The sequence below is a fragment of the Emydura macquarii genome, unplaced genomic scaffold (genome assembly GCF_026122565.2).
Source record: "Emydura macquarii macquarii isolate MOO-44397 ecotype Brisbane River unplaced genomic scaffold, CSIRO-AGI_Emac_v2 contig_1692, whole genome shotgun sequence".
In the NCBI taxonomy this organism is placed as follows: domain Eukaryota; kingdom Metazoa; phylum Chordata; order Testudines; family Chelidae; genus Emydura; species Emydura macquarii.
The window spans coordinates 2,752,214-2,764,268 of NW_027131829.1; the positions used below are offsets into that span (position 1 = coordinate 2,752,214).

The 12,055-nt window shown below is 52.2% G+C and overlaps 1 protein-coding gene across 1 annotated transcript in view; it reads right to left on the reverse strand.

Annotated features, from left to right (window-relative positions):
- The window catches only part of SCN4A (sodium voltage-gated channel alpha subunit 4), a 111,340-nt gene that overhangs the window by 75,719 nt on the left and 23,566 nt on the right, over positions 1-12,055 (reverse strand). Inside the window, exons 2-6 of the mRNA XM_067556282.1 lie at positions 9,184-9,501; positions 6,845-6,963; positions 5,279-5,368; positions 4,408-4,536; positions 3,260-3,351 (exon numbers count right to left, since the gene is read on the reverse strand). Of these exons, the coding sequence (XP_067412383.1) occupies positions 3,260-3,351; positions 4,408-4,536; positions 5,279-5,368; positions 6,845-6,963; positions 9,184-9,447 (694 nt within the window). The 5' untranslated portion in view covers positions 9,448-9,501. The remainder of the gene's footprint in view (positions 1-3,259; positions 3,352-4,407; positions 4,537-5,278; positions 5,369-6,844; positions 6,964-9,183; positions 9,502-12,055) is intronic.

Genomic DNA, 12,055 nt, shown 5'->3' on the forward strand with positions numbered 1-12,055 from the left:
GAACACACCCTGACACTCACTTTGATGAGAAGATATTTATTCCCCTTGCGTGATCTCCAAACTAGTGATGGACCAGCCTCAGAATTCATCTCTAGAGTGCAAAGCAGTCCCCAAGCACAGGTGGGCTCAGATCTGGCAATTGCGTTGGACCCATTTCTTGTCCAAATACACACTGGGGATTAGTTTGTCCCAGTCACGTGCCAGTTTTTCCACCTGCTGAGGTAAAACTCCAACTGCAACCCTTCTACGGACCTGTCTACATGGGGAGACTGACTGGACCCATTAGAGGAGAAGAAACCACTCCAGAATAGCTGTTGGTGCCGTCGAGACGCCAGTCCAGATAAAACCATTTCGTTCCAGATTAATTACTCTGGTTGGGAAGCGCATTGTTTATCCTGGAATAAAAGTGACTTTAATGGTCTCTGTTGGCCCTGCCTTACAGCCCTGGAATCCATTCAGAGCTCTTAGCTGGGGGGGAGTGGGCACATGGGCTGGAGCACGCGACTTACAAGGAGAGGCTGAGGGAACTGGGCTTGTTTAGTTTGCAAGAGAGAAGAATGGGGAGGGGGGGAGGATTTGATAGCAGCCTTTAACTACCTGAAGCGGGGTTCCAGGGAGGATGGAGCTAGGCTGTTCTCAGTGGTGGCAGATGACAGAACAAGGAGCAATGGTCTCAAGTTGCAGTGGGGGAGATCTAGGTTGGACATTAGGAAAAACTTTTTTCCTAGGAGGGCAGTGAAGCACTGGAATGGGTTACCTAGCGAGGAGGTGGAATCTCCATCCTTAGAGGTTTTTAAGCTGCAGCTTGACAAAGCCCTGCCTGGGATGATTTAGCTGGGGTTAGTCCTGCTTTGAGCAGGGGGTGGGACTAGATACCTCCCGCGGTTCCTTCCGACCTCATCTTCTAGGATTCTATGTGCCCGTTTGACTCCCGCATTGTGGAACTGAGGGAAGATGCAAAACCCAACAGCCCTATTCCTAAGCCAGAAGCTGGGCTGGGGAGTGGCTGTTTTGTTTTGCTTTTAACTCTTTGTCTGCTAGGGAGTTCGTGGGGCTTTCCCCCCTGGTGTTGCATTTGGACTCAGTAAAACAAGCAGAATTGAGCTGCTGTTAGGTTCCCTCTGTCTTGGCAGGCAGTGAAAGCAGCCAGGGCATAACACTTCTTGCCCTGACAAGATTTCCCCAGACCGTCTTCTGCTTGGCTACTCCTGCAATGCCAGGAGACTCGCCTGGGTCTCTGCCTGAGGAACGTTAGGATCCACTGGACACAGTTGGCAGCCACTACGGCCAGATGCCCTGGTAGCGGCTGCTTGCCCGAAGGGCTCTGCACTGTCCCAGCAAGGCGACCTCCCCCACTGAACCTGAGCTCCTTGCTGTGCTTCACCTCATCAGAAGTAGCCCTGTGTGTGGTCAGGGGTGAGGGCCCAACAGCTGGCTGACATCCGGCCACACAGCCAGGGAGTTTGAGTTTATAACCCGACCCCATCTAGAGGCAGGGCTAAGGGGACTAGCAGGAGTCCCGGATTGGCCTCTAGGGAAGCTAATTACACTGTAGGTAGGCATCTGCGGCTGACTCGGGTTAAGGGGCTCAGGCTTAAGGGGCTGTTTAATTGCAGTGTAGACGTTCAGCCTGGGCTCTAAGACCCTGAGAGGTGGGAGGGTCCCAGAGCTCAGGCTGCAGCCAGAGACCAAATGTCTACACCGCAGTGAAAGACCCCCCGAGCCTGAGTCCTGCAGGCCCAAGTCAACTGGCCCACCTGGGCCAGCCGTGGGCATCTAACTGCAGGGTAGATACGCCCTACGACTGCAGGCCGAATGGCGGGTCTGGAATGAGGTGCTCGTCTCTTTGTGCTGGCAGCTGCACGCTTTTAGCTGCCTAGCCTCCCGCCTGTGCACGCAGTGCCGGTGGCCCCGGGGAGCCCTCGCTAAAATCAAGGCCAAGATACAAGTCTGCGGTCAGTTAGGGTCACAGAGCAATTTATAGCAATTCATCCCTTGTCGTCCAGTCCCAGCTTCTGGCAATCAGAAGTTTAGGGACACCCAGACCCCGGGGTGTGTCCCTGACCCTCTTAGCTATTAGCCATTGATAGACCTATTCTCCAGGAACGTATCTCATTTCTTTTCTGAACTCAGCTATACTTTTGGCCTTCACAACATCCCCTGGCAGTGAGTTCCACAGGTTGACAGTGTGTTGTATGAAGAAGCACTTTCTGATGTTTGTTTTAAACCTGCCACCTATTAATTTCACTGGGTGACCCCTGCTTCTTGTGTTACGTGAAGGGGTAAAGAACACTTCCTTATACACTTTCTCCACACCACTCATGGTTTTATAGACCTCCATCATATCCCCGCTTAGTCGTCTCTTTTCCAAGCTGAACAGACCCAGTGTTTTTCATCTCTCCTCATGAACAGCTCCACTGAATGAATGTGTAAAAACCAGCTGGATTTGACCCTAAAGGCTCCATTACACTTGGAGCGAGAGGAGTGAGTCCCAGCTCAGATGGACATACCTGCGCTAGCTCTCACTGAGCTAGTGCGCTAAAAATAGCCGTGTAGGGGCATCGCATGGGAAGTGGCAAGCGGTGCCGTAGCTTAGCCACCCTAACAAGGTTTGGACTCAGGGCAGCTAACTTGTACCACGGCTCGCCGCTGTCCGCGCTACCGTAGCTACTCGCCGATCTGTAGCTCAGTGAGCGCGAGCACGTCTACAGGAGCTGGGAACACGCTCCTAGCTTCGTGTGTGGACATAGCCAAAGTCTGAAACGTCGTCTTTTTTCTTTTTAAGATGGAAAATAACGTGAAACAATTCAATGCATTTTCCTCAAAATGTTCCATGGGAAAAAAATCGCTTTGGAACATGGGAAATTTCAGCTCCAAAGGATCTTTTTGTGCGTGCAAAGTTATGCACAAGTGAAACAGGGTGTTATAATGGTATTGGGCGGTGATGCTGCTGGGGCATTTAGCAGGAGAAATGCCACAATGTCCTGAGCTCGAAGAAAAATGCCTTCACTTCTCAACAGACAAGGGGCCGTTTTTTCCAGCAGCCTCCAACTTGGCTTGTCAGTTGCACCCGTGATAGTGAGTACAAAGAGAGCATGGTTGCACGAGAGCAGGAGTGTTTCACACTCATTTTGCACTGGTATATGGGATAATCCAAGACGCAGGGCAAAGATCTGCAGGCCTGCTGGTTTTTCAAGTTAAAGCTTACGCTGCAGAAAGGAATGGAGACGGTTTGGAAGGCAAATGGTCCTTGGCCTACCTGGAATCACGGTGATTGTTTTCAGTGCGCGGAGGACACGGAACGTTCGTAGAGCCGAGACATTTCCCAGATCCACAAACTCTGTGGTGTAACTGTGGAGAGGGGAGAAGAAGGATAGTTCACCCTCTGCTACGCCGCGGTGGTTGGAGCTGAGGGGGTGTTTTCTCAGCATGTTAGGTCACGGTCGCGTTCAGAGACAAAAGGGGTAGCGCCCCCAACCTGCAGCGAGCCTACAGGGTGCTGCTGTGAGTGCCTGAAGGGCATGCAATAGACACACACAGCTACTTGCAAAGTCTAAGGGGAGAGGGTCTGGAGCCGTGTTGCCTTGAGAAGGCTGGGGGAAAGCTCCCAGGAGCAATGTGCCTGAGGTCTTGTCTACACAGCGTAGTTACACCCATTTATTCATGATGATGCATAGGCGCTCCAGTCTTGGACCATGGCCCCACTGTACAAACACAGAACACAGAGATGTCCCCTGCCCCAGTGAGCTGACAAATCCCTCGTTTCCACACGCTGCACTGGTGCAGCTTACTCTGGTCTCAAGACAAGGTAGAGCAAATCCCTTTTTACACCTGCTCACACGTTCCCAGAACACTGGACTTCCCGTACTTCTGGGAATGGTGTGAGCCCGCCCCTGCCGGTGTTAACCCCGTCCCTGCCGGCAGGACGGTGCGCGTGAGGTCATGCCACCCCACCCCTGTCGGCGTGACTTTGCACACGTGGTGCGTGCGAGGTCATGCTGCACGGCAGGGGTGCTATTTTTAGGAGCCGGATGGGGTGGAGCAGCCTCCCCCATCCGACAGGGGACAAAACCATGTCCAGTTTTGTCCCACGACCAGACGGGGACCGACCTCTCAAAAACCCCACGTGTAGACAAGGAAAGCCACAATATGCCCCAGTGAAGTTTAACCCAGCATGGCACTGAGGTTAGCTGCACGGATACAAATCACAGCTCTCCTTGTCTCTGATGGGGGGGCAGCCACACCAGCGACTGGCCATCATGCGCAGGAATTGGCGTGTTCCATCAGTATAGACTTTGCCAGCTCTAACATCTCTGGCGATGCTCCAGACCTTTGTTTCCAATTCATCCTATACCACACGTTACAGCTTGCTTAGCTGGGCTTCCCGACCTGACGGAGAGTACTTACGCCATGACGATGACACAGAAATCCAGCCAGTTCCATGGATCTCGTAGGAATGTAAATTGGTCGATGCAAAACCCTCTGGCTGCTATCTTTATCATGGACTCGAAGGTGTATATCCCGGTGAAGGTGTACCTGAAAGCAGAAACAGTGCAGCTCAAAGGGGAAACTATCCAAGACACTGGCAAAAATGTTGTGTGTGCATCGCCAATACGGGTTCTGGGACCCTCCTGGAAAAGGGCTGGGAAACTATAATGTCTTGTCAGTCATTTCTCCTGGCTCCTAACAGCAGCTGAGCTCTGCTGGCGTTAACAAAATGGGGAGCTTTGGTGTAGACGGGTTGCCCAATACCAATGCTGCGTTCAGCCCCAGGGGCCAGATTTCCAAACGAGCCCAGCACGGGGGGCGCAGACGGGACACAGGCCGGCAGGGTCACCATGGGGGCTGCTGGGTATTTTGGAAACCGTGGCCTTTGTTTAGGTGCCTAAATTGGAGCTCTTTGAGCTGACCGTGGGCGCTGAGCCCTGGTAATCCGGCCCCAAATTGTGGGTGCTCAGCCCTCAAAAACCTGCTGCCTGCTCGAAGGCCTGTGTGTCCAGTAGCCGCGCCGCTGGCAGCAGTGGTGGGGCCTGGCCAGCAATGTCCCCACAGCGTTGCCAGGCCTGGGGCTGGGCCCGAACTTGCGTTCTGAGATCACACACACGGCGACAGATCAGCCCGGGTGTCTCCAAACTACACCGTGCCCATTTCCCACGGCACCTCCACACCTTTCCTTCATGCCCCTGTCTGACGGGCGGGCCAGCTCTCTGTAGGGAGCAGCCACGCAGGGAAGGGAGCCATGGGGAAGACAAGCAGCAGTGGAAGGAAAGGAACTTACTCCACGTTCTTGGCCCACGCCGGGGGGTCGCTCATGGTCATGAACACACAGTTGGCCAAGATGGTGATCATGATAAACATGCTGAATAATTTACAACCAGGTCAAGGAAAATCTCCCTGGGCATGTCAAATATCCCCCCCCCCCGACCCCTGAGTCCTCGCCAAGGCCGGGTGCAGCGGTAAGAGCACGGGCAGCGTTCCCCTCCAGCCCAGCCCTGGAGCATGGCTCCCAGAAGAGATGCCAGGCACTTGCTATTCCACGCAGAATGGTGGAGAGATCGGGAAAGCTGAAACTATTCCACCAACGTCCCTCTTCACTGAGGTCAACTCCCTGCCTCCAGCCACACCCACAGCCCGCACCTGAGCCCCAGCCCTTCCTGGCATCCCTCAGGGGGTGGGGACACAGGCTGGGGGCTGATCTCGGGTCCCCCAGCCCCCACCCGGGGCAGGTCGAGGGTCTGGGGCTCCGTGGGTGACTCTTAACACAGCCCACCTCCAGCCTCTGGCCACCTCTATCCCCCTAGTCATCTCATTTCCAAGCTCAAAAGTCGAAGTCCTTTTAACCTCTTTTCATATGGAAGCTCTTCCATACCCTTAGTCAGTTTTGTTGCCCTTCTTTGCACCTTTTCCAGTTCTAATAGATCTTTTTTGAGATGGGACTACCAGAACTGCACACAATACTCAAGGTGGGTGTGTGCCATGAATTCATATAATGGTATTATGCTATTTTCTGTCTTATTATCCATTCCTTTCCTAATGGTTCCTAACACTCTGTTAGCTTTTTTTGACACATTGAGCAGATGTTTTCAGAGAACTATCTACAATGATTCCAAGAGCTCGTTCTTGAGTAGTAATCCCATCATTTTGTGTGTATAGCTGGGATTATATTTTCCAATGTGCATTACTTTGCATTTATCAACAATGAATTTAATCTGCCATTTTGTTGACCAGTCACCCAGCTTTGTAAGATCCCTTTGTAACTCTTTGCAGTCTGCGTTGGACTTAATTATCTTGAGTAACTGTGTATTGTCTGCAAATTTTGCCACCTCACTGTTTTCTTAACCCATGACTGCTTAGTCTGCTTAAGGACCTTCGGTGAGGGACCTTGTCAAAGGCTTTCTGACAGTCCAAGTACACTATATCAACTATATCAACAGTCCAAGTACACTGGATCACCCTTGTCCACATGTTTGTTGGCCCCCCTCAAAGAATTCTAATAGATTGGTGAGGTATGATTTCCTTTTATAAAAGGCATGTTGACTCTTCCCCAGCAAATCGTATTCATCTATGTGTTTGATAATTCTGTTCTTTACTATAGTTTCAACCAATTTGCCTGGTACTGAAATTAGGCTGACCGGCCTGCAATTGCCAGGATCACCTCTAGAGTCTTTTAAAAAAATTTGTGTCACATCAGCTATTCTCCATTCATCTGGTCCAGAAGCTGATTTAAGTGATAGGTCACGTACCACAGTAATTCTGCAATTTCAGATTTGAGTTCCTTCAGAACTCTTGGGTGAATCCCACCTGGTCCTGGTGACTTACTACCATTTAATTTATGAAAGGATATGAATGTATAAGCACTTTGATGGCGCCTCTTCTGAGGGGATTGAAGGGTCCCAGCATGTAGAGGGCAGGGGTTGTGCTGAACCGGAAGATCGCTTTTCCTTTGTTTAGGACAATGAATGTCTGAAAAACAGAGAGAGAAGGCAGAGTCATTATCACAACACATAGTCCAGCTGATCAGACAAAAACATAAGGCTACCCCAAGCACAGATTTTATGTTCAAAACAAAGTCATGGCATCAGAGAAAGGTCAGGGGCCAAGGGCAACACCTGTCTTTTCACCTTGTTCAGGTTCTCAAGAGTGTCCCATGGTGTCCCCCGTCTCCAGTGTCTATGAGGAGAGGGAAGCACACTGCAGTTTTGCCTACGGTGGCAGGTTGTCTGGCATGCTCTCTGGGGTTCTTTCACATCGTCCCCAGTAATAAAGAATGTGTCAATCCAATGCCGCCGTCAGTGACGTGTGCACCACGTTAGCCTCCAGGGCAACCAGTTCTCGCGTAGGACCATATAATAGCACGTCACGTTTCCTACAACCTCAGATGCATGTGGGTAGCACATGGCCCCCCCATGGGGGGGGGAAAGGGTACACTTTACCGGAGGGGCCCAGTCCAGGCTGCAACCCCCATTACCATGAGGAAAAAAATGTTCATGGCTCATGAGATTGTATGTATGGGATGAGGGATTGTGGTCTGTGTGTGGGGGAGGGGGCCCGAAAAAACTATTCTTGGGCCCTGGGGTAGCACCCTACTGTGCTGGAGGCTACTGGGTGTGCGCCATGCAATGACAGCTTATGGCCATCATTCACAGAGCTGGTCAAATAGTGGGAAAAACTAGTCATCGATTTTAAGGCCAGACAGGACCATTACGACCCTCTAGTCTGACCTCCTGCTTGAGGCAGGCCAGGAAACCCCACCCAGTCATTATTCCAGCAAGCCCAGAACGCCTGTCTGAGCTCTTCATGGAGCTGTAGCGCCTAGACAGGGAAGTGTGGAAGATGACACCAGCAGTGGTAGGAGCTGGGGCAGCAGCAGCAGGACAGGGTAAATTCTTAGCCTCGGGAGCCTGCTCCAACCTTGAGCCGGACTCAGGTCTTCACTGTTAATTTTTGGTGGAGCAGGGTGTTGTGTGGGGGCGGAGGGCAGGAGCTGGCTACGGGGAGAGCCGTCAGGAGCCTGGTGGGTGGAAGGGTCTTTGACTTGAGCAGACCAGGTGTCAGCTCTTGTCACAGCTTTAGGCCCCAGCCAAGCACTGACTAATTCATTGCTGGAAACCCGTCTGTTTCCCCTGTGCATTAGTACAGTGAAGATGCGGACTGGACTTATAACCATGTGTTTAGACTTCATGAAATGCCTGTGAGTTGCTGCCTGCAATAATCTCACTTATAATTTCTTTCTCGCCTGCTACACGGTTATATGTAAGCTTTTGCTTTGCAGCTGTAAAAAATGTTTGCTCTGAAACTGTGAGCCCAGACGGGAAGGATCGTCTCCTGCCCATCGAGAAGGCCTATCAAAACGAAATGGGCCATTGGGGGCCATCACAACAGAAAGAGTTCGTGAGCTGTCCCCTCACACCTATGAAGAGGCTACTCGCGAAAGAGCTCCTCCTCTCAGTTTGAATTCTGGAAGACGGAAATTAAAATAGCTGAAAAACGTTTCATCTCTTTTGCTGTTTGGACTCTCACAGGGCTGGAGCTACAAACCAGAAGTACAGATCGCCAGGTTCATCTGGGTTAGTCCTAAAAGACATTCAGAGCTGACAGATTGCTACAACTCGGTCCCCCTTTGGAACCACAGACTGTAACTCATCTGTGTATGTGTGTCTGCCTGCTTCAACCTTCCAATAACTCTCATTTCTTTGCTTAATTAATAAATCCTTAGATCGTTTATTGTAGGATTGGCTACAAGCGTTGTCTGGTGTGAGATTGACCTGGGGTAAGTGACTGGTCTCTTGGGTCTGGAAGCAAACAATCTTTTGTGTTCGCCGGTGCATGGTAGCCATCGATCACTAAATCCAGCTTGCCTGGGTGCCAAGAGAGACTGAAGTGCCCCAGGGGACGGTCTGGGACTCCGTGGTCAGACTGTTGTAGTGCTTTAGGAATTCACGCTTGTGACTGGGTTGATGAAAACGAATCATGGAACATACCACAGTTTGGGGTCTCTGCCCCGCTTCTTGACAGACTGCCCTGAGGTTGGGACTCATGGTCGTGAGCCAGTCCGGATAGTGTGACAGGGTCACAGCCCGGCCATGCTTTGGGCTGCAGGCAGCTGCATGTCTGAGCAATCTGGGTAGGGCCCATCTCTCTGAGAATGCGGCTGGCAGTCACACAGCTTTCCCATTTCCTTACCTTTTTATCATTGTAGAAGGGGTCTAGGTCTTCCAATGGCACACCAACGAGTTCTGGAGGCAGGTCCCCATAAATGCGTGGGAGGGATTTCCCGGCTTCCAAATTACTGCTGGCTTTTTGTTCTTCTTCCTCAAGCACTTCCACATGCTGGCGTTTTATCTTGAGAGCTTCTGCCTCAGCGATCCGCTGCTCTATGGCAGCGAGGGACTCGCGGGTGAACGGGCGGAGATTATCGGGACCGGGTACATGTGGCGGGATTGCCATCTTCTCATTCTGCTCTCAGAAACCCTCTGCCTTGCCTCTCAGGAAGGGGAACACCTGAAAGGACAGAAAGGAAAAGGTCTGTTTCACGCCACATCGATTTCACATGCAGCTGAGTTACCTGGCCCGGGATGTGATCCACAAAGTGACATTCTTGTTTTCGTGAAGCGAGCGACTGCCGCAGAGTGCTGAGTTCTAATACAACCGGGGGATGTAACTGACAGCAGAATCCAGCTATGGTCAGTCACATGATGTACTGTGCACTCTTACCTCTGTGTCACTGGTAGGTGTACATTATGTGCTCCACCCTGTGCCCGATCCAAGAGAATACAAGTCTGTTACTGCTCCAATTATTGAGCATGGATTTTTAGCTCGACCAGTAGCATCTCACGCTTTTAGCTCTAGAGATCCCCAATTCAATCCCTTGTCTATCGACCTGGCTGGCAACCTCACATGTGCATTTCCTTACAGCGCTGTACATCTGCGAAAGCTGATCTGCTAATGATCTCTGGCATCAGCTGGGACATGCATAAACACATCTTTAAAACTGAGATCCACCTGTTAAATAAACCACTTGCAACATCTGTCCTGCCTTGTCCGCTCCCTTCACTTGGCACGCTGCCAGCTGCCCCTCTCCTGAGATTTGTGGGAGTGTTCAGATCCAAGGCATTGTTGCTTATATTACAGAGGGGCCTAGGAGCCCCAATCAAGGATCAGCGCCCCACGAGACCAGACACTGCACAGACACGTAACAAAGACAGTCCTTTTTTCAGAGCACTTCCAGTCTGCACATCCAGCTAGATCCCACAGGCACGTGGGTGGAGATACACAGATTCATAAAATCCCAAGGCCGGAAGGGACCGCTGTGATGATCTAGTCTGACCTCCTGCATAACCCAGGCCGGAGAACTGCCTCGAAATAATTCCCAGAGCAGATCTTTCAGAAAAATGTCCTGTCTTGATTTAAAAATTGCCAGCAATGGAGAATCCACTACAACCCTGGGGAAATTGTTCTAATGGTTAATTACCCTCACAGCTTAACAGCCACGGGAGCAAGACAGCCTCAAGCAGAGCAAGCGGTGGCTTGTTCTGCTCACAGAGGCACGTGGCGCTTGCATTTAGCAACCACTCGTTTGTGTTCAGATATACAGCAACAAGAGCTGCCCCGGCCCCCAACCCCAGCTCCCCTGTGGCCCAGAGCCCCACCTTCCACTGGACCACCTTCGGCCTTGACGGCCAACCGCAGCTAATTCATCATTAGACGCCCTGGAAAGAGTTAAACACCAAGATTCACAGTGCCTGGGCTGCAGAGTTTCTCCTGGCCTCCTTCCCACATTGCTCAACAAACTCTAGTTTGCCTCGGCCGCCCGTGTGAGGCAGGAATTTCCCTTGAACCTTCTCACTGGAATCTCCCTCCGCGCTCAGGATTCTCTAGCGCTGAGGGCTTCCGGTTCCCAGCAGGCCGCTGGGAGGCAGAGGCACAAGGTGGATGGGGGAGGGCAGGTTGCTGGCCCCGAGAGAAGATTCACCCTGTCAGACCAGCCTAAAGGCTGTATGCAAGTGAATGCACATGAAGCCATCTCTAGGAGGGCTTTGGACATGGGGCCCACTCATGTCCTTCTGCCTCTCCACCCCCACATTGCCAGTCCATTCTCCCCCTCCAGAACCAGCCTGAAACACCCTCTGGACCACAGGCTGCCTTCCTGGGTAGCGGCTCATTTACACTTGAAAGTTAATCTGGATTAAGGTTGGGGGTGAAAGGCAAGAGCAGTGGCTGTACTGAAATAACCCCAGGGCTGGACAAGCTCCAACAACAAACTCCACAGACCGGCCCGCTGCAGTCAGCAGGGCTGGGTGTGAAGAAAGGCACTACTCCGTGTGACTAAGGCCTTGTCTACACACAGAACCGGTGCCACTTTACCTACACCAGCACAACCCCCCAGCGTGGACGCAGTTAAACTGGCATAAAGGTGCCTTATACCGGTGCAGCTGTTCCTGTAAGGGAGGGAGAATGAGCTAAGGGACCTATGCTGACAGAACTGCCTCCACACTAGGGGTTGTACTGGGATAACTACGTCCGCCACATATCCCGCCCCTCGCCGACAGAGTGATGCTGGCTAGAACAAAATCCGTGTGTGCAGCAGGCCTGAGCGCGGCACAGGCTGGTCCTCTGCCACTAAGATTTCCATACAGCATCCAGAACACGACTAGCGCTTCCTGGTCCTAGCACGGCTCCACGTTTCCCAGCCAGCCGGGCTGCTCTTTTACCATCAGCCGGGTGGGCTGGTGAGGGGACCCAGGCTGGGGTTCAAGAGGTCAAGGATCTAGGCCTGCTGCCCTTCTGTGTCACCGCGGGTAAGTCCCTTTTCTCCTCTGAGGTCCCGCTTCCCCACCTGGGGAATGGGAGTAGCACACGGAGCTTTGAGATCTCTGGCTGACAAGTGCTGCGGTGCAGAGCAACGCGGTCTGGGGATGGGGGTGCTGTGAGAGCAATCGCCCCCGATTAGCTTCGCCTCCGTTGCCCACGCTGAGAAGCACTTGGCTCTCAAGCAGCCAGGCACTGCTCACCGGAGTGAAACCGGCCCAGGATTCACAGCGACAGAGGCCGGAGC